This window comes from Gopherus evgoodei, chromosome 11 (assembly GCF_007399415.2).
Source record: "Gopherus evgoodei ecotype Sinaloan lineage chromosome 11, rGopEvg1_v1.p, whole genome shotgun sequence".
Taxonomy (NCBI): domain Eukaryota; kingdom Metazoa; phylum Chordata; order Testudines; family Testudinidae; genus Gopherus; species Gopherus evgoodei.
This window is the reverse complement of record NC_044332.1, coordinates 15,525,062-15,548,084: the sequence shown is the minus strand read 5'-3', so window position 1 is coordinate 15,548,084 and position 23,023 is coordinate 15,525,062. Positions and strand designations below refer to the sequence as shown.

General features: G+C 38.2%; 1 protein-coding gene across 4 annotated transcripts in view; it reads right to left on the bottom strand.

Annotated features, from left to right (window-relative positions):
* KANSL1L (KAT8 regulatory NSL complex subunit 1 like) overlaps nucleotides 1-23,023 on the bottom strand; it is a 108,029-nt gene that overhangs the window by 11,583 nt on the left and 73,423 nt on the right. For 3 of the 4 annotated variants that reach the window (XR_004002650.1, XR_004002651.1, XM_030580476.1), the window contains exons 7-12: nucleotides 12,242-12,407; nucleotides 7,517-7,627; nucleotides 6,909-7,046; nucleotides 4,545-4,669; nucleotides 3,030-3,154; nucleotides 1,074-1,128 (exon numbers count right to left, since the gene is read on the bottom strand). Coding sequence is in view for 1 of the 4 variants with exons in the window: in XM_030580476.1 (XP_030436336.1) it covers nucleotides 1,074-1,128; nucleotides 3,030-3,154; nucleotides 4,545-4,669; nucleotides 6,909-7,046; nucleotides 7,517-7,627; nucleotides 12,242-12,407 (720 nt within the window). In the remaining 3 variants the exon portion in view is untranslated. The remainder of the gene's footprint in view (nucleotides 1-1,073; nucleotides 1,129-3,029; nucleotides 3,155-4,544; nucleotides 4,670-6,908; nucleotides 7,047-7,516; nucleotides 7,628-12,241; nucleotides 12,408-23,023) is intronic. The other variant, XR_004002652.1, reaches the window with a different exon arrangement.

Here is a 23,023-nt window from a genome sequence, read left to right as displayed (position 1 = left end):
GAACAGAGATGGGGCTGAAAAAAAACCTAGTGGCCCCCACAAAAAAAAGACAAAAATACCTGCTAAGCTGCTACAAGCCCAAGGAGTTGGCTTTCTGGTGCTGCTCGTAGACAATGCAGAGGAAGAGGGGCTGCTAGCAAACCTGGAGATCTCCCTGATTACCCACTCCCTGAAGAGGGTTTCCCACTGGATCTCCAGTGTCCCAGTCCTCAGACAGAGAATGGCAGTGACTGGGGAAGAAGTTTGGTAGAAGGGGCTTGCTGCTGAATCACTGGCTGGTCCCCAGGGTGCTAGAGCCTTGCCTAAAAAGGTGCAGGTTCTGAGATAGAGAGTTGAGGCAACTAAGGTTTTCTGTGTGTTCTTTCATAACCTATTCTTCTTCTTTTCCTTTTAATCTTAAGGCTAAAAGGAAAAGAAAAAAAAATCAGGGTGCAAGCAGCTAGAGGCCCATGCTTCCTGCTTCTAGGATGTGGGCAGGCTGCTGCTTATATACTAGCACTGACTCCCAATTCTTTCATCTCCTTGCTTCCTAATGGCGATTCATCTTGCCATCGCCCATTAGTGCTGCCACTAAGGGTTCGTCTATACTACCTGCTGGATCAGCGGGTCGTGTTCGATGTATCAGGGATCAATTTATCGTGTCTCATCTGGATGCGATAAATCAATCCACTAATCGACGCCCATACTCCACCTCGGCAGGAGGAGTAAGCGGAGTCGACAGGAGAGCCATGGCAGTTGACTTGCTGCCATGAGGACGGCCAGGTACGTCAAACTAAAATACTTCGACTTCAGCTACGCAAATAGGGTAGTGCAGCTACGCATATGTTAGTTCAAACCCCCCCGCTAGTGTAGCCCCGGCCTAAGAGGTTGGTAGGATGGGAGAAGAGACATCTGACAAAATAAGTATATAAAACACATGTGTTCACACAATGTTTTTACATTCATAGTTAGTACAATCATCTTATTTTTACAACTTCAAACTTACCAGGGGTTTTCATGAAGCCAGTGACTACCGAAAACATACATTGATAAACCATGTATTAAACTCCTGGTTTCATTAAAATGTAGCTTACCTCCTCTTCTTCTACATGAGATCGCCCCAGAGGATGAAGTTCAACAACTCTCCAGCTACAAATCGGAGAAGGGTAGATAATACAGGATTAGCCAAATTGAATGTTTTATCACTTCAGCAGTGGAATGAGATTATCCTGTTCTCATTAAATAGCACAAAACTGCAGTATTTATGCTGCAATTTTTGTAGGGAATGTCAATATTTAAGTAAAATGATTTTAATTTAAATACAAATCATGAAAACGTGTCTTCTAACATTAGGCTCTAGAAAACCTTTCTTTTAAAAAAAATACAGAATCTGAGCTCAACACTGTCCTGTTAATATTATTTTAAGCCTTTAAATAAAGCCAGCCAAAACCTGAAACACAAGTCAGAGATTTGCAGATAAAAGAACTAGGCTTTGCTAGTTTAAACTAAATAATGAGTAAGTCATTTAACAAAAACTTGTTTAAGCTGTTCCAAGAATCAAAAGGATCTGTGTTTTCTAAACAAGTTTAGAGAACCAGATATCAGAAATAATGGGGTTATCCTACATGAAAAAGTAAAATTCAATTAATAAAATCAGAATTTAAAAAAAATATGTACAGGCATGTGTCATAAACAGATAAGTAAGAGTTAATAGAACAGAAGTACTTCATATCTCTTTTGCCTGTAAAGGGTTAACAAAATCAGTGAGCCTGGCTGTCACCTGACCAGAGGACCAATCAGGGGACAGGATACTTTCAAATCTTGAGGGAGGAAAGTTTTGTGTGTGCTGTTAGTTTTTGGTTGTTGTTCACTCTGGGGTCTCAGAGGGACCAGACGTGCAACCAGGTTTCTCTCCAATCTCTCCGATACAGGCTCTTAATAGCTCAGAATAGTGAGTACTAGGTAGATAAAGCGAGTTAGGCTTATGTTTGTTTTCTTTATTTGCAAATGTGTATTTGGCTGGAAGGAGTTCAAATTTGTATTTTGCTGAAAGGATTTTAATTTGTACTTGTATACTTAGGCTGGGAGGGTATTCCCAGTGTCTATAGCTGAAAGACCCTGTAACATATTCCATCTTAAATTTACAAAGGTAATTTTTACTGTTTTTCTTTCTTTAATTAAAAGATTTTCTTGTTTAACCTGATTTTTTTTTTTTTTATTCTGGTGTGAGACCCCAGGGGACGGGGTCTGGATTCACCAGGGAATTGGTGGGGAGAAAGGAGGGAAGGGGGAGAGAAAGGTTAATTTTCTCTCTGTGTTAGGATTACTTTCTCTCTCAGGGAGAGTCTGGGAGAGAAAGAGAGAAGGAGGGGGGAAGGTGAATTTTCCTCTGTTTTTAGATTCAAGGAGTTTGAATCACAGTGATCTTCCAGGGTAACCCAGGGAGGAGAAGCCTGGAAGAGGCAACGGTGAGGGAAAGGGTTTACTTTCCTTGTGTTAAGATCCAAAGGGTCTGGGTCTTGGGGGTCTCCAGGCAAGGTTTTGGGGGGACCAGAGTGTACCAGGCACTGGAATTCCTGGTTGGTGGCAGCGCTACAAGTACTAAGCTGGTAATTGAGCTTAGAGGAATTCATGCTGGTACCCCATCTTTTGGACGCTAAGGTTCAGAGTGGGGAATTATACCATTATAGCATGTTATTGGGAGGTTGCTTTTTTTGGCTGAACTAAAACAAAAAAAAAAAAAAAGAAGAATCTCCAACTAACTACTTAGAGGGAGAGGGAGAGGGAGAGGGAATCTTCTTAAAACACACATTTGTGTCTGCAATGGGTACTAAAATTAAGATGAGAGAAAAACATTCCTCTTTATTTTTAGTCTGCTTACTCTGTCCATCAGACGACATTCTTTTTGCAGTGTGACCATTTCCCCTGGATTGTCAGTCAATCTTCCCCATTGCTGGGGGGTCTTTCATGCATCAGGTTGGAAAAGGTGAAACGTTTATGAAAACAGAAAAAAATATCAGTGGGGTGCAAAGAGGGGGAAATGAGCATACCTTGGAGTAAGGATTTCTTTGTATTGCAGCTTCTCCAGTTTAGAGGGAGCAACCAGTGACATAGGAATAACAATGTTGTCTATATCATAGGAGCTCTCACTTCTCAGTCTCCGTCTAGAGTTATGCTGTATAACAATTAATAATACAGAAGAGTCATTAGCTTTATGATAATAGCTGCATGTTAACTACAAGACAATAGAACTAATTTTTTTTGTACATTTAACAGATAGACCAACGCAGAGTGACTTTTTAGAATGACGTTTTCAAAAGTACTCAGTTTTGGACTTACTGTATTTCCATTGACTTCAATGGAAGTTTTAACACTGATTTCACAATTACAGTTAATGCCCAGCACCACTGTTGACAATTTCACTCTTAATAGCTATATTCTCATAATGTTCAGGCTACACTGAAGGCATTCTAGAACAAATCTACTAACCCATAACCTGACCACTACCACAGATGTTCTTGTACTTGATAAAAATAAGAATTCCGAAAGGTCAGAGCCTAAATGCAGTATATGAAATGAATGTATCAACGCAGAGCAATCTAGATGGCAAATATTCATCTGGAAATCTGCAGAAATCCCTTAGAAGGGATAAGAGGATGCTGAACTTCTCAGAACTTTCCTCTTTGGGGTGATCCAACCTATTCTCTCAAGTGTGTAGACTGACTTTTCGAGATTACAGTAGGTGGTTTAGGTTTAAAACATGATTCAATTTAAATTATTGAGCTTTGTGTTTTCAGCTGAAAAAGTCTGTTTCAGAATAAATCACTTTCATTCAGTCTGGTAAAGGAAAGAAATTCCCACTACATGCAGATGTGTAAAAGACTCAGTCAAGGAAAGAAATTCAATAGAATTTGCATTACCCAAACTGTGTAGGGAACATCACTTAGGTTTCGATTATCAGGTACAGTATTTGTAAACTGCAAGTCTTCATATTTCTGTCCTACAGAATTCCAAAGTTCCAAAGCGTTGAAACCTGAAGATGTCTAGGGTGAAATTCTGTCACTCTAATAAATAGGAAGTTTGGCATTGATTTCAGTGGGCCCCGGATATCACCACCACTTTACGAGAGGCTTTGCTAGTAGTTCAGTAAATAGGAGTTTGAGATAGTCATGGTTTGGTAAATCAAGATGCAACAGGATAAAGTACCACAACTGTACTGTGTAGCTCCATCAGGAGGCAGCATTATAAAAGCCTCCAGTCATAGTTTCGGATGAGGGGACTTAAATCATAAGTCATTTCATTAGTTTTAAATGCAGTGTTTTTTAAAAAGTTCTCACTGCTAAACTAATTCATGGTCTATGAAATTCGTGTCTTTGAGAATGCATTTCTGGGTTTTAGAACATTCCCTTCCCAATACAGACTAGTAATCTCACTCTCACTAGGCATGTGTAAAACTGCATAAAGCAAAGTACAGTGTGAAAGGCTCTTATTTTTTAATTTACTAATTTTTGCAACTCTCTGATGATGTTTTGCTTAATCCATCGATATATTCATTTTTCGTTTACCTGTGATGATGTGTTTTGGGTAGATCTAGACATCAGATTGACATGGGTCATGGCAGTAAAATCATTTTGGGATTCCGGTCCTGCATGTTGAAAGGAAAAAGCTTCAAACCTACTGTTACTTTCTCCTGCCACAAAAAGATTTTGGGGAAAAAAATGGAATATTTTTAATATAATAGACTAAAAAAAAATTCTCCATGTAGTAGCAAACGAGGCCTTTTCTGAAAGCCCACAGCTGAACATCTGAGATTTCATGAACACCTAACAACCAGCTGTAAAAATAATCACTTACACAGCTCTATCCATCACAAATTCACCTTCATCACTATTGTCCCAAAAAAACAGTCTCTCTAGTTCAAGGGAGTAATTCCCTCTTGGAAGCAGCCTCATCATTCTTGGACATCACCTGAATAGAGAGAGTAGCCTTCCCTGACTGGGTTATATATCACATAGCCATTAGAGCCTCCAATCAGCTTTTTTCTGACTGATGGGTACGTGGGAATTGGCAGCAAAGATGACAATGGCAAAGTCAGTTTTCTCACCTGCAAGTTTGATTTCCCCTAAGGTAGATTCAATGTTCTAGACAAATAATCATCTATGGGTATTTTTTATTCAATCCCAGTGAATATAGCCCCTGCTGCAATTTTGTTTGGACTCTAAAAGCAAACCACCATTGTTCCCAATTCTCTCTCCTCCTGACGTGAAGGAAGAAAAGAAAATCCCATACTAAACTAAACATATTTAGAATAATAACTAAAGATAAAGAGGGTCTGTCGAAAGCAGTGGATCCAGTGCGGGAGAAAGAGGTAACAGACTCTAGATAAAGCATCGTAATGCACAGTGTGGGCCAAGCATATGAACTCTCATCTCTTAAGCAACTCTGCAACTCTCTGGCGCAGAGTATTTTACTTTTGGCCTTGCTCACCAGGCTGCTGACCTTCCTCATGGATAATTTCTCCTAGACAGAGCCCAAATTAGGAATACATATAAAGCACTAATGAGCTAGAGCTTCTGCTACTATGTACAAATGTATAGCATAGCAGCATGCTGGCACCAGGAAACTGCAAACCTGATATTTTTTTTTTAAAACAAAAATCTCAATGAAATAGTCAGAACCCCAGAGAATTTACTCTCTAAAAGGTTTATATTGTCAAGCTGTACCTTTCTTCAAGTGCTATTACTACAATCATAGGAATTGCCATGTTCATAATTAGGTGTCAGTAGTTCAAATTGTTGTTTTCAGAGAGCATTACAATGCCCTGGTCTACACTGAGTCTCACAGTCATGTTGCTCAGCCACCTACCCTTCTTGGGTCCTTCTGAAGTTCATCATTCTTTCTAGTCTCGACTACTCAAAACAATTTGGTGTCATCCACAAATGTTGCCATTTCATTGCTCCTCCATATTAATGGATATATTATACTATACTGGTCTTAGTTTTGAACTTTGAGTCCTCCATTATTACTATTCTTCCACGCTGAAAATTTTATTTGTCTCTAATCCAAATTTTACTCCTTAACTGCTTTTCCTATTACCCCGTGACTTAGTTTCCTTAGTTTACGTTTGTGAATGTTTTTCTCAAATTCCAAATACATTATATCCATCTATTCTCCTTTTTCCACTGTGCAGTTGAATTTTAAGAGATTGGCGAGACACTATTTTCCTTTACAGAGGCGGTGCTGGATCCCTATATGGTCATATTCACCTAGGTGCTTTATAGAATTCTATCTTTAACTGCTGTTTCAATTCATTTACTCAGTGTAGTCTACCTATCATGATCACCACTAGCATCTTTTTAAAAACACCAGTTACCCATCATCCCTATTCAGAATCTTGTCCACAATTCTTACATTTAAAACAAAGCCAGAATCAGGAACCATAGCATACAATAAATGAAACCTAGCTTACTGAGTTCAGAAATAGTCAGTGTTTGGTTGATGTATGGTTTACAAATGTATCCATCGTCTGTTTCATGGAGAATCATTTACAAAAAAAAAAAATAGTAATAAAAACCAACTACCTAGAATTACACAAATGCAACTGTATGGCTACGCAATTTCCTTAAGGAGTATTCTAACAATAAAAAACAGAAGCATGTCTAGTTTTGTAATCACACTAAGTAGAATTGGGGTGAGAAGTGTCGGGGGTATGGAAGAAATAAAAACTAGCAGAAAATGGCATGCTTTAAATGGTAAGCATTTATTATAGTGCATTATGAGCCTATTTCTCACATCCTTGTAAAATACAATTGCATTAAGGTATCCATTCATTTATTTCAGGAAACACTTTAGAATAATGTGTGGGGCCCAGTGATAAAAGGGTATTTTCAGAAAGGGCAGTCGTGTATATACTCTTATTTTTCCCTTACCTATTGCTGTCTCACTTAAGTGCCTTTTCTTTCTTTCCTCTGACAACTGTTCAGATGCTCCTGATGCTGCCTGAGGTTTGGAATTAAGTAAATAGCCACTGCTCCATTGTTTGAGAGAAGCACTACGTTGATTATATTCTGCAACAGAATAAGCATTTGCAAAGTTTCAGATTTGTTTTCATTAGATGCAACTTACAGACAATAATGAAAGAGCTACAGGTACTTATAATCAGAAATATACAAGGTATATTTACAAACAGTTGCAGGATAGAAGATTTTACCTTCTCCATTCCCTTCACACTTCACCCACACAAAACCCAGCTATTTGGAATCTATGTGAGTGGGATGAGTTTCTCCCTCGATTCCTTATTACATGCCTCCTCCTAACTCCTGTGCCTGTTATTCTCCCCAATAACTAGTCTAGTGATCTGTTCAGATTATAAGCTGTGTTGTGCACGCTAGCCATGTAGTGAGTAAAAGCATGATCCCTGCCCATCTAAAAACACTAAACCATATTTAAGGCAGCATGCTGTAATACAAAAAGAAATTGTTGAGAAACTAGCTAAAAGATAAATCTTGCACGCATTAAAGTATTTTGCATCACATACCATTGGATGGAGATATTTTAAACTCTACCCCTAGCGCTGAGGTGTCAACAGGATCTCCTTTGATCTTGTCCTCCTTCAACAATGTTTCAAAATATATATGAAGAGGAATATCTATAAAACAAAGGAAGAGATATATACATCTGAGATAGTCAGCCAGCTATGGACCCAAGAGTTCTACACTGGTATTACATTTCTGAAAAATCTATTTGTACAGTCTGTGTTATATTCTGTACAAACAGCATTGCGGTCTCAAGTCCACTAGCTCACAAAGAGTGATGGTGGGGCAGCCCTGACAACTGACTGGCTACATGTGCTGGACAGTGTCTTCAGAAAGCAAAACTGGAGGGGGGGGCCAGGGGGATGTATTTTAAAAAGGACAAAAGTGAAGCTCGACTATGAGCAGCAGCAAGACACACATTTTTGGAGAACAGAACTATTAGCTCTCTGGCACACCCTGTCATGAGTGTGGGGGATGACTGGCTGGACGGGGGCGGGAGAGAGACTTAGAAAGTAAGAAGCAAAAGATGCAGCCATGGACTCTGACAATCTCATCTCTGTCCACACAGAATATGTCTTTCCTGACAAAAAAGTGTGTGTTTGTTTTTAAACAGCGGGATAACTAACATGCATTAGCTATACCCCTGTGAAATCCTAGTGGAAACGAGGCACCTGTAATTTTTACTGTGCGGTAGAAAAGTGATGTCAACACTATGCTCCCTGCTGTGTGGCTGACCTCACCTAGCTACCCTGCAGTAAAAATTACGGGTGCTTGGTCTGCATTAGAATTTTACAGAGGTATGGCTAAAGCACATCGATTATCCCACCGTAAAAAAAAAAAATAAAAAAATAAAAATCCAAAAAAGAACTCACGCCACCTGATTTTAGCAGTGAAGACAAAGCCATAAAGAAACAAGCCAGAAGGTGAGGGGATTGTAGGCTAACATGATCCAACGCTCTGACAGCTTGTTCAGTCTTGAAAGTTATGTCAGATTAAGTTAGGGTGTGAATTTAAAAAACAATTGCTATTCCTGAATAACTCCCTGGGTAGGTACTCTTATTCCAGAATAAGAGTGTCCACACAAGAAGTTATTTGGGAATAGCTACTCCAGAAGATCTCCACTGGTGCTCAAAAAGTCAGTGCTGTGGAGAGCACATGTTGCACTTTTATTTTGTGATCTGCAAAAGCCTCAGTCTAGCCATCCAGGTAGAATTATTTGGTATTTTTGAAAACTTATTGCTGAACGCTCTGGGGTAATTTCAAGGTAGGTGCCCTATTTCTGTCTCCAACAAAGGCAACAGGGAACTCTAACTTCCTTCCTGGGGGAGACTTAGTCTGCAAAAATATTTCAAGTGCTTAGGAATTTAGCCCTTGTAAAAAGGCAGAAGGACTTACAAAGATGTCTCTGTTTGAAAAGCCCTTCAGGAAACAAATTTACAAGAAGGGAGCAAAGAGAGGAATGAAGACTTCTCATGCTTGGAAGAAAGGAAGGTAAAGAGTCAAGGGAGGGAAGTTTGACAGCTGGGAAATTAAGAAGAAAAATGAGACTAATTTAAAGGCCCAAAGGGTGGACAATAATTTTCCAACATTTACATACCATCTTAATCTCACGTGTCTTGGAGATCTGCACATACAAAAATCTTTCTACAAGCAATTTTTGATAACCAAAAAGAACAGCTTATTTCAGTAACTGGTACTGATCTAAGTAAGTTTTTTGTCACAGGATTAATTGACACCTGCAAAAGATTTTTTTTTAAATTGGGCCTGTACATTTTCTGAATCTTTATGAAGTATAAAAATGCCAGAAAGGTTTGTTTTTTACCTTAGAAATATACCTGATTTTTTTTGTATCTTAGAAATATTATGACTATCTTTCCTGCTTGCTTTTTTTTTGTTGGGGGGGGCATGAGGGGAGATAACTTGAGAGGATCACCTGGATGTCTCACAGACTGTGAATATGTACTCCCACACCATACTTAAAAGGACAAGGATATCTGCCCCAGTTTATTCACAGGCTCTGGGCACAATCAGCACATACCACATTCAGATTCTCCTTCAAGATTTGTTCCATGCAAGTCTGAAACTGCCAGTTGTCTAGTACCAATATACATGGATGTCTGTATGTCTAAGGTATCTTGCAGCCACTGTCAAATACTTGGCAAATATACATGTTGCTGTAAATATGCTGGAGGGCAAGACTCCATACTACTAACGACCGTTACCTATCCAAAAGCAAATATATTTTGGTAAGCCAGTCCAACTGCATTATCTTATTTGGTTGCCTACAAAATGGGAAAATATGACAATCGCCAACTTCTCCTTGTCTTTTGTTCTGTTAAACAACTTGTTTAATGGCTCCCATTCTTAAGAAGGAGCCACCTCTGCTCTGAGCAGTGTCTTATGAGAGAGATCTCTGAAAAGGGATACATAAAAGGACTTGGGAGGTAACACAGATGAGAACTAGGCCACATAGCCGAACTGTATAATCTCAAGCATGCAGTGCTCCATTGTATTTCCACTATATACTGCTAGGACATAAATCAAATGGTCCCCACAAGAAGGAGGGACAGGAAAGTAGACAAAATAAGCTCCTGGCAATATTTCAAATGTGAGGCCTGCCAGATACAGAGGGTGTACAGACAGCAGATACTGTAGCGTAGCCTCTGTTTAAGTGCTTTTCTTTATTCTGTCTCATGACTGATGAGGCTGAAATTTCTGGGAAAGAGAGCAGTAAGTCCCCAGAAGAAAGGTGTTGTCTTTGGTATCAGAATGAGTACAATGCAACATCCCTCTTTGTTCAGGCTGAGTAAGCCCCAGTGACCTTGTAGTAATCAAATGTCCTTCATTTTCTCTATTTTTATGCTGAACAGATCATCATCTTTAAAAAGGGAAGCTTTTCAGTTTGAGACAAATGTTCCTTAGGGAGCTGGTCTATCATTAGAAGCATCCACTCTAGAGGTCAGGAGTACAGGAAGGGCCAGAGACTTTCAGAACCAAACACCAACAGAACTAAGACTTCCTAACACATTCCCCATGGCCATGATGGTGTCTTCTCATCTTTAATTGAGTTGTGCAGAGTCCTCAAAAATATAAGATTCCTCAGCATTTTAATTTAATTCAATCTTATTCTTAAAATGGAAGAGAATGAGCCTAATTCTGGAAAGAACAGTCTTGGACTGAGGGCTCAGGGACAGACCCAAGGAGCTCCCAGCCTCATGCTCAAGCTTCTGTGCTTGGGGAGCCCTCAGCACCAATGGAGTTTCTGCACTGTCCAGTTTCAGTCTAAAAGCAGCTTTCCTGTCAGCTGAAGAAGTCTCCAGGCCAAATTAAAGCAGGGGGTATATAAATCCATCTCCAGGAACATGAAGGGGGAAGTGCACACTCAAAGACCCACAGATAGATTGGGTGTAACCAGAGTCAAATCAGCCGTGACACTTGTAGTGCTAAGTCGGGGTCAAACACCTTTTTCTGCCCAATGCTGCAGAAAGGCCAATAAAACATTCATTTTAAAGAAAGTCTCTGAACTCCTAGAAACATTAAAAAAATTAAAAACTTAACTACAGAACCACCAGGGGGAAAAAAAAAACACTTGGGAAAAAAGCAAAACAAGTTAAGCTTTTTGGGCATGGAATGTAAGGCCTGTGACCAAAGCTAGCCATGTAAACAAAAGGAAATGAGATGGCTGGGACTGCACGGCCCTTTTTACAGCCTCAGCCCCAAACATTCACTGCCAAGACAAGGTGCTTGTGGTTTCAATAGGCTTTGTTTTCTTGAAGGGTCATGGATTTCTTTGGTGCCACAATGCATATTCTTCATATGGAAATATACAGAGGCAATTTCTGAACTAACAAAAAGTTTCTAACAGCAACATTACCTTGGCCACAATGCAGATATAGTATTTTTTATTTCAATTCTCCTGGTTTAAGTGTTAAACATATATTTTAATGAGCAATGCAATTGAGTTAGGGTCCCTGTCAGAGCACACCAGTTTTGAATTTCTTGATTTTTTCACCACCAACTTAAAAATGCTGAATTTACAATATTAGTATTTCATACATTTATCTTAAAGGGACATCACCACCTGAAACATACTCAATTAAAAACAATAAAAGTTAGTTTTAAGCTCTACACATGTCCAAGATCCCCCAATGAGGTGGTTTTTTTTTTTTTTTTTTTTTCTTTTACAGTCAAGTCTGTCTTACATTTTTAAAAAGAAACACATCTCAACCAACAAGGTGAACTGGCCAGCTGTGCAAGAGAAACAAACACTAAATGCTATCAAGTGTACAAAATAAATGAACTAAAAAAAGGAAAAATATTTTCCTTCTAGTGTTTTTCAGTTGTAGTTATCGTAATTGCTACATGCATCTATAGTAGATGCAATATTTTAGAGAGCAGGATGAAATTTTATGTTGACCATGTCCCTTTAAATCAGGGGTTCTCAAACTGGAGGGTTAATTTATAGAGGGAGGGGTCACACTCAGAGGCTTGCTATTTGAAAGGGGTCACCAGTACAAAAGTTTGTGAACCACCGATTTAAATTATACTGAGGGCATTTGTCAGAGCACCTTTTGGCAAGTAATAAGCAAGTGAGAAGTATTTCTTTTAAGAGGTTTGTTCATAGCCAAAGCTTTAAACATTTATAAAAACTAAGTCAGACCATAAATTTTAGGATTTTTATAATACAACTGGCTATTCTGTTGGGAATATGGAATTGGATGTCTTACCTGAAGGGAATGATAACACAGGATGAAGACAGGAATCCACCTCTGGTATATGTTGTTGTACTATTCTGGATGATGTACCATGCTCAGAACTGCTCCAAATGGAGGCTGGAGCCATGCAAGGCATCTGTGTATTATATGGAAACGAGGCATCTCTAGATAGCAAAGCCTGCAAGGATATTCACAGAAACGTCATCTGAAATTTTCATTTTCCCTTTATTCACTTTCTAAAACTGGGCCAAAGAGATAGATATTGTAATGAGAGTAACGACTCAATGCTATGTAAATCAGAAGTGCTCTCACACAAACTTCGATTAGCATAGAAGTGATTTTGGACTATGTATAGCATATCTGAATGAAAAATTAATTTGCTTCATTTGGAGCTAGTAAAGAACATAGAGTAGAAGCATTTTATTTCCAAAGTAGTTTCCAAATCAGAAGGTAATTGTTCCCAACCAATACGAAAAATTTGGTACTGCCTATGAACAAGAAACAAAAAAGCCAGAGTTTCAGTTAATTTTCTAGTCAGGGACAACAAACGTGATTGGTACATACAAAGAAAATATTTTTGCCATTATAATATCAAACTAAACATCTTTTACTCAGCTTAAACAACCTGAATGTCTTGGTACCTGTACATCTCCATACATTATTGAACTCTTACACAGAAACCCAATTATACATAAAGTTAACAACATTGAAAACTGACTTGAACATGCCATACATTTACATAAAGTCTCACAGAGGAAAGCAAAGTCTTTGCCGCATAGAAACTACAATCTAAGACAGACAGCACAAAGAAAAAACACCCCAACACAATACATGGGAATAATTCAGGAAAGAGATGCAGTGGGGAGTAATGAGGACAATGTAGAAAGAATTTCTGGGAGGAGTGATCTGAAATAAGCTGTGAGGGAGCGGAGGTTTTGACAAACAAAAAGATAACTTATCCAAGTGTAGAGAACTGGATGATGGATGGTGAAAAACTATGTGCTGAAAGCAGGAAGAAATGAGAGCAAAAAGGGGTAAAATTATACTGAGCTTTGAAAGATGAAGGATGAAGATCTTGAATCTGATAGGATGTCTCACAGGCTAACACTCTGAAGGACTGGGAGCAGTGGCAGAGGAAGACAACTTAACTACAAGAGATGTCAAGGCTTCATAAAAACATTTCATGTAAAAACAGTACTGTTCATGTCATTTTCAGCATTAACAGATACTAAAGCTGACGTTTCTGTCTTCCTCCTCACTAGCTGAAAGCTTTCACACACACTTTTCATTTTCAAGTTGTCCAAAATGGCTCTCAGCAATTTTAACATTCCAGACAATAAAGTCTGTCCTTCAGTAGAACCTTGCGTGAGAGGGAAGGGAGGGAAACAGGGACCTCATGGACACTTTACAGCCTCCTGCAACAGCAGCTTATTTAAATAGGACTATTTCCTTTCTCCTGCATTATAACTTCACCTTAATAATCAATAGCAGTAATGGGCATATATGAATTCTTTGTTTTCTTAAGTATCTTCGTGATGTGAAGGACAAATAAATAGCCTGATTTGGTTGACACAGATGTCAGATAACCAAATGAACAAAAAGGATACATTTGTAATTTTAACTTCCCTTTCTTCCTAGAGTCAGAAAGTAGCACTCCCTGTAAAAACTCCACTTCCTGCCTTATGAGTTGTTCCAACATGCATTCTGCTGACTGCATCAACATTCTCATTCATCAGTGGTGGAGCACTAATTCTATCTATGGCCTAAAATAAATCCATTCCCTTCGCTCCCACCTCTAACAATGGTTCTTATAAGTGACTCCAATATTCTTATTTAAGGAGTAAAATAAAACTTTTGGAGACCACTCAGTATTAAATAAAAATGTTTTTCCTTTTCCCTCCCTAAACAGATTCCCTACTCCAGTATTGATCATAGGGACTTCTACACTAATCATGTGCATGCCAGGGTTTTAGAGCAGAAGGGGATCTCCTGATTGCTTGGGATTACATTTTGCAGGTTTGTTCAAAGAAGGCCACTGCAATATTTTTCCTAGTAAAATAGAATTTATTATTATAGCCGGGATCCTCCAATCACATGCATCCATGTTCAACTTTAAACTTGAGCAGTCCCATTGAAGTCAGTGGGTCTATTCATATGTTCAAAATTAAGCATGCATATTAAGCGTTGGCAGAATTGGGGTCTTTGTTTGAATATTCCACAAATCTTACTAAAGGTGGGCCTTGAAGAAAGAAAAAGAAAAAACCCCAAGCAACAACAAAAGTTTAACACATTTCTGAACACCATAAACAAACTTGAATGGCTCACAGGAAGCCACTCTGACTCAGATTTTTAAAACAAAAAGAAGTGACCTGCTCTATACTTACAGCTTATACCAGCATAGCTATATCAGTCTGAGTGTGAAAAAAACCACACCTCCTAGTGACATAGCCATGTTGACAAAGCCCCCAGTGTAGAGGCAGCTGTGCTGATAGAAAAGTGCTTCTGTAGGCATAGCTAATGTCATTTGGGGAGGTAGTATTTCCACACTGGCAGAAAAACTCCCACTGAAGTATGTTACCTCTACTCTAGAGGGCTATGCCGACATAGCTATGCTAACATAGCCTCTCTAGCATAGTTATAAGTCTGTATTTCCTTTAGAGGCTAGTACCTTTCTAAAGAGTCAACACAATGTCTTGGATATGTATTTTTCAAACTGCCTTATCAGCCTATTTACTTGAGAAACCTAAAGGACTCCAAGGAGAAATAAATCAAATCTTTCTGGTAAAGTACAAACCTTTCACTTGAAATCTATTTTTCTTTAACCATTAATCACGGGGCTGAAACAAGCCTCAGAAAATACACAGGTAAGGCTGACATCTTTAAAATCGAGAGTTTCAGTCTTGACTTTGAATATCTGGCTTTTAAATCAATTTGTTCCCCAACATTATTTAGGACATATTGTGAAGTTGGTTAAGTTTGCTTTTTCACCTGCTTTGAAGTACATTACAGTGTAGTCAGAAATATTCATCAAATTCTAAAACTAGTTAAAAACAGTAATTAAATTTACAAGCAGTGGCTAAATGATTTTTATGGTTTTGCTCATGTTCTCTGCAATAAGTCAACTAAAGAGACTCTATTCCCAAATTAGTGTTCAGATCATTCAATATAATGGTACACAAAGACATTAAAAAAAACCCCACAACCCTATATTAGCCAATTTGTAATTCAAGAGAAAATAATGATTAACACATGCAAAAGAAGAACACTGTTAGGAAAAGATATTTTATTTTCAAGCTCCTAAGAAGGTTACTACAAACAATGTAGAGCTGAGAAGAATTTGACCTTGCACTGTTAGGAATGTCTGTTATTACAGCTGGTTGAAAAATTTCTGACAGAACAGTTTTCTGTTGGGAAAGGCTGATTTAACAAAAACCAAAATGCATTGCAGCAACTTATTGATTCTGTTGAAATTTTTGATGAGAAATTACCTAAGTTGTTTGTTTCAAACTTTCAATACAGTTAAAATGCTTCAATGATAAGGTTGAAAAAAAGCACTTCAACACTATCAAAAGGAAACTTTTGGATAATGTTTCAATATTTCTGAAATAACTTTGGGGGGAATTTTCATTCAATGGGAAATTTGACTTTTCTGTTGCAATTCAGGACAAAAGGAAATTACAAAAAGAAGTCTGAATTTCCCACACAATAAAAATTCTGAGTATTGACCAGCTCTATCCATTATCCCCACTGAATACAGCGTGCCAACAATTAAGTGGTTCATAAAAGCTTGAGACGTTCTCTATACAGAATCTAAACAGCCTTGGCAGAGAGATATCTACGGCAATCTTTGAATCTAGAGAAAACATCCGTGGAAACTCAATTCCTTTACCAGCTTCTCCCCCAAAGAGCTTGCATTCTCTAAACTTATTCCACCCCACCCTTTTTTTCCCCTTGAAAGTGCCTATAAAATCTGAGGTATAATATCATTCGTAGTATAAATTTAACAACAGGAGTACATGATTGTGTTAATTATAAGGAGATGCAGTGTATTTAGAAAGAACAGACATTTTTTCTGTTCTTCGGAGTCTATGAAAACTAAAAATGATGCTTATGGAATGACAATGAAAAGTATCAGAAGTTTATTTTGTTATTTTAAACTACAAGGGGAAAATACACCCAACGGAAAAGCTTATTCTCTAAATGTTACCCAGGAATTCTAATCTACTCATCCAGCAATTTATCTTCAGCACTGTTTGACTTTGCTGCAGAAGAAATCAGAAAGGGCAAGCAGAAACTATTCCCAAATTCAAAACACATCCTGATCCAAAAAGATTATTTGTAGCTTGTTAGTGTGATAAACCGATGATGAATCATTCAGCGATTACTGCCTTTGTTCTGGGAAGATTATTAACTGAACACTGTTGCTTGAATGCCAGTTATATCAAGAAAGGGAAGAAAGCTTATTACAAGGAAGAGTGACATAAATTTAGTGCACAATCTTTTGCATTTCAAGTTTTTAATTCTGAAGTGAATACTAATCAGAATCAGTGTATGAAACAAAAACAAAAAAAATTGAAGAGTGAAACGTGTTGACTCTTGTACGTTTCCGAGCAATCTTGGAAGTGAGTCTAAATGTAATAAAATAGCATTGAGCTCTGTGGTTACAACCAATTGGCCAAAATTCAGCTCTCAGTTACACCAATGTAAATCTGGAGTAAATCCAATGAGTCAATAGAGTTACCTCAAATAAACTCCATATACTAGATAGCAGGTCTGCTTGAGATTATGCTTGTGAGGAGCCTGGACAGAGCTGAAAAGAAAACGCTTCCTCATAAATGCACTCCGAAATGAAAATCTAGTTGAAAATCTGAAAGAAGAGGATGCCTACTCCCTCCAGATATCCATATTAAAGCCTATATTTAAGCAATCAGTAACCAGCTAGAATTCTGATATGGAATTGACAAATTATCCTGTTGTGAAGTTGTCACATTTCAAAATGGGATGCTAGCAGCCCCAATTCAGCACCAAACAAATTGCAAATTGTTTTTCTTTTTTGTCAGGAGTGATTTATGCATTCATATGGGCAGAGTTTAAGTGGACTTTTGGTGAATTATCACTGATTTGGTCATTATACAGTTTTGCTTTAATAATAGAGCCTAGTATCACAATCAGATCATTTGTCTGTCTCTTGGCCTCTCCTCCAAGCGGAGTTCCTCTTTATTTCATGAATGACAGAAGTTCGCATAGGATAAATACACAAGCTTCTCATTTTGTATGAGGTACTGAATGTTTAATCTAACAAACTAAACTCACTGCTGTTTCTAAACTGTAAGTATTCTGATTTTATGCTTTGAACAGGAGGTTGGACTAGATGATCTCCTGAGGTCCCTTCTCACCCTAATGATCTATGAATCTAAGTCAACTCTAGCTCTCTGAAACTATGCACTACATGTATGGTGACACATTTGTCAACTGAAGACCTAAAAGATTTTACCTCCAGCTATTACAAAAGACGACTCTGGGGAAAACCAGTGTAACTGGCCAGGCATGGAGAAAAGTATTTGGAATACTCCTTTATATGAATATTAGCTCAGTGCTTGCCATGTATGCATACCACTATCTATACAACGTGTTAGAATGCCATTAATATACCAAGAGACAATAATAGACACTACATTATTAGTTACTAATAAAATCTGGAGTGGATTTTCCTGTGTTGTCCCACAATGTCAAATCCATAGAGCCTTCCTATAACATTGCCTGCAAGACTATGTATACTCAGGCTACTAACTGAGGAGTTTTATCAAACACCCAACTGGAGTAATTTTCAGTATCTTTCTTCTGTGCCTCACTGGAAGACCACACAAAATCATGTAGCTAGTTCTTTTACAGTAAAGATATTAATAATTAAAAACAATTCTCAATCTCTGAATAGCACTGAAATGTATGGACCCATAAACTCAAACTATTTTAGACAGGTTGTAAATGCTGGAAACAGAGGTCTTCTGTTTATTCACATCACAGGTAGACTCCAGCCAATGGCAGTGCAAGCTGTCCTAAAAGAGTGAGAGGGAATCAGTCTGTCTATGGCCTCTTTACTGAGATTACCAACAAGGATACCAACTGGAATGGTGGGTTTTGGGATACAGACAAGTTTGACAAGGACCTGGACTGAGACTATCAACTTATTTCACAAAACATCTATCAGATGATAGTCACTTACACTTATAAACCAACCTGTCCAAATTCAAATTTCTGGTCTATAGGTCATAAAAGGTTCTATAACTGTTACCATTTTCGTGGGCCATCTATTCCCTTACAGATATAACCTCAGCCAAATAATAATACACTGACAGTTAGAGAGACTGTCCTACTGTTGAATGGGAGTTGTGCGTTTTGCCTGAAACACTGACCTTTTGTTTTTAATTAAAAAAACAAACCAGTTGAAAATGGAAGTTTTGTGCTTCATCATTAATCAGTTAAATAAGACAAAGGAAAGACTTTTGTAACTGTGCGGACACATTTTGAAAAAATTCTATCAGGTAGAAATTAAAGGAGAGAATTTTTGGTCAAGAAAATATTGGAAGGAAATAGCACAATAAATTCTTTGCTGCAGGAATCTGAAAAGGACCATGCCAGATCCTTATTGCTGAGAAATCTTTCCTGGATTGACTGGCTGGCCAACATAGCTATGTCCACAAAAGTTTGCTTTAGATGGATTTACTACTATCCGGAAAAATCACATAGTGTTCCAACGCTAACGCTATTTTCCCATTAGATAACACATGAACCCACTGGGGCTACAGGATTATAGATTTCTTCTTTCTGAATAGAATTCTTATTGTTAAAACTAATGACTTGTTTTTTTTGTTCCAAACTTTGTCAGCTACTACTTGTATTTTCAGAATGGTGATCGTATTCTCCAGGGAATATACTGCTCCCCAGCAGACTAATCAAGAAGAAAGATTTTACATTTCTACAAAGGTGCTAAGCACTTTTGTAGAAATAGAATTGATCCTCCATTTCAGTGGTTCTCAAATGTGGGTTGGGATCCCAAAGTGGATCGCAGCCCCATTTTAATGTGGTTGCCAGGGCTGGCATTAAACTTGCTGGGGCCCAGGGCCAAAGCCCAAGCCCCACTGCCCTGGGGCTGAAGCTGAAGCTTAAGCTTGAGCTCCACCGCCCAGGGCCGAAGCCCAAGCCCAAGCCCTGTTGTCATCCAGGGCTGAAGCCCTCAGCCCTGGGCAACACGGCTCAGGTTACAGGCCCCCTGCCTGGGGCTGAAGCCCTTGAGCTTCGGCTCCCCCCCCAGCCCGGGGCAATGGGGCTGAGGCTTTGGCCCCCACATCTGGGGAGAAGAGGCTCAGGCTTTGGTCCCCACTCCTGGAGTCGTACAGTAATTTTTGTTGTCAGTCCAATGAATTTTGTTGCAATTCAAAAATTTGACTGCAAATTTTGTTGCAGTCCAATGAAGTTTGAGAACCTCTGATCTACTTGAAACAAGTCTGCAGGAGAGTTGGCAACACAACAGCATTCCTTATATTCACAGCCTTTCATAGACTGGCTGTGCCAAGAAGCTATACACAGACAACTGGTGCAGTCAACATCTGGGGATACCAGGGCAAAAGATCAACAGAATACTTTCAGTGCAATTAAAGGAGGAAAATTACTTAATTATATGGAAGACAGCTCTGGAAGAACATCAGACTGTTTTACTGCCCTAAAGAAAGATTATTTTTAAACATGTATAGGCTGAATAAACTAATGAGAGAAAGCAGGTAATTGCAATAATGATTCACAAAGAAATCTACAGGAGTATCTTGTACCGCATGTAAGTGAGTGGCAATATGGCTAATATGGTACAGATTTTCCTGGAAGAGATTCAAATACAGTCTTCAAAACACCTTACAAATATTTACATATAATTTCTCTCTCTTTTTCCCCTCCTTCACCTACTCCCTTCAAGCAAAATGGGGTGGAACCCTCAAGATGCATGCATTAGCCTAAATAACTGTATATTCATCCTGCATTAACTCTTGCCTTCCTCCCAACCCCTCCCTGCATTGCTGTCAATTCCTGTTTTTGTCTGAACTTTGACAGAAAGCTCTCCATGTATTATAATAATTAATAACAACAATTTGCATTACAGTAGCGCAACCACCACCAGCTAGAATCAGGGAGTATTATAAAACTCTCTGCCCTAAAAAGCTTAAAACCTAAATTAAAACCAGAGCAGATGTCCAATCTTTACTTGTTTAAGATGGTAGCGTGTGTATGTCACTTAAAAATAAAAAGTACTGTAATAACCATAACAGTACTGCCAACCCTAAGCTTTCAAAAACCATGAGCTGAGACCCAAAAAATCTTGAGATATTTAAAAAAATAAAATAAAATTTGAGTTCTTTTTGTTTGCCGTCTGTTTTCTGAGACTTTAGGGTACATACTCACTTCATGCTTTTGGATTTTTTTTTCCGGCAACCAGGAGATCTGGAAACTTTTTTAAAAATTTAATCTGGGATTCTTATGTAATCACTTGACTCCAGCTGTTGGGGCTTTAGACACAGCATATCACAAGATACAAATGGCAGGAGTTGACAACACTGCTATGATGTAATTTTTACTCCATATGCCCATTCCCACTGTGGGAGAAAAATATTCATACTCTTACTGACATCTAAAGGTAACTCACCTTTAGTACATTATTTGTAATTCTGACTCAGCCCAGACAACCAAATTTGTCAAGTTTAACCAGTAGATGGAGGCACAACATAGAGAAATTTAAAAACAAGGAGAAATTAGTACTTCTCACCCTTACAATGAAAAGCCAAGCATGGTTTCAAAGGGAAAGAACCTAGTAGGGAATATTCGCTGCTGTTTACCTTGCACAGTGATTAATAACAGTGTAAAGGGAGTGTGAAGTAGTTATAAAACACCACCAATTCAGATGTAAATAACCAAACAAGATGCAAAACACCAGATAAGAAGAAAAGCTCTGTGTAAGCTCGAAAGCTTCTCTCTCTCACCAGCAGAAGCTGGTCCAATAAAAGATATTACCTCACCCACCCTGTGTCTCTAATTAGGTGCACAGACATTTAACAGTGTGAAGAGATTAAACATAAAAACCCAAACAACAAGAATTGTGGGTTTACCTGGGACATTATGTGAAAAGCTACCAACATGAAATATCAAGGCAAGAACAATTATGTTTCCACATCACTATTAGTCACATACACTACAGCAGACAGCAAGGATAAAATTCTAAGAAAAACACTAGAACATATATCAGTCAAAACCAGTAACAAAATGGCAACAAGGGGAGCAACTGAAAATGCTACTAGGTGAATGAAAACATTTTATTATTTGGCCAAATTGAGACTAGAATTTAAAAGCTTGTGCTTTTTTGCCCACAAAGTAAACACTCCTTTGGAGAAGTTTTGTTTTGTTACATTGCAGTCCTCTCACCTCACTGCTCTGAGGAACTTTTAAGTAAGGTAACTGCATGTTATCACAATCATGAAGTGGGGTCAGACCACAAGAAACAACCACTGGATGGCTTAAAACAAGATGCAAGAACAAGTGGGTGACATAAGCAGCAGGAGAGGAAGGAGAACAATGGTTATAGTGACAAGATCCTATGGCTGAATGGGTTAGCTAGTGCACAATTTGATATCAATGTAGTTTAAATTTATGTGTTGTGTTTAATTAAAATTTCTACCTCTGCCAAGTTTAAAAAAATCAATAAAAAAAAAATCAAGCCTCTTCTCATAGTTTCCAGGGGTTATTTTTAATTCTGCTTTTGCATATAATTGGAAACATATTTACATTTAAACCTTTTCCTATTACCAGACTGGCTTTTTGAATTATATTTATTATTTTAAAAACTTAAAATACCAAACAATACAAACAGCTCCCTGGTTGAAACCTCTCTCTTGTGCACTCGACACAATTCCATAACTCCATTCACCTCATAATTGTTAAACATTTTTGTAGCTCTCAATACCACTGTGGGCAAAGTAAGTTATCATCACCATTCAGTGGATGTAGAAACGTAGAATCATAGAACTGGAAGGGACCTCGAGAGGTCATCTAGTCCAGTCCCCTGCACTCAAGGCAGAACTAAGTATTATCTAGACCATCCCTGACAGGTGTTTGTCCAACCCACTCTTAAAAATCCCAATTGAGATTCCACAACCTCCCAAGGCAATTTATTCCAGTGCTTAACCACTCTGACAGATGGGAAGCTTTTCCTAATGTCCAACCTAAACCGTCCTTGCTGCAATTCAAGCCCATTGCTTCTTGTCCTATCCTCAGAGGTTAAGAACAACAATTTTTCTCCCTCCTCCTTGTAACGACCTTTTATGTACTTGAAAACTGTTTTATATATAAATACACACACATACATACACAGTTTATAACTTGCCAATTTTGTCAAAGCAAACAAGGGGCAAAGTCACAGTTAGAATTCAGGCGCTCTTGAGCTTCCAGACTAACAAACCAAACAGCAGAACCTCAGAGTTACAAATACCTCGGGATTGGAGGTGGTTCATAACTCTGAACAAAACATTATGGTTGTTCTTTTAAAAGTTTACACCTGAACACTGACGTAATACAATGTTGAAACTTTAGTATGCAGGAAAAAAATGCTGTTTTAGCCAACTTAATTTAAATGAAACAAGCACAGAAACAGTCTGCTTACCCTTGTCAATTTTTTTAAAAAACTTTCCTCTTTTTTTCTTAGTTTACATTTAACAAAGTACTATACTATACAGGGTTGTTTGTTTGTTTTGTGTTTTT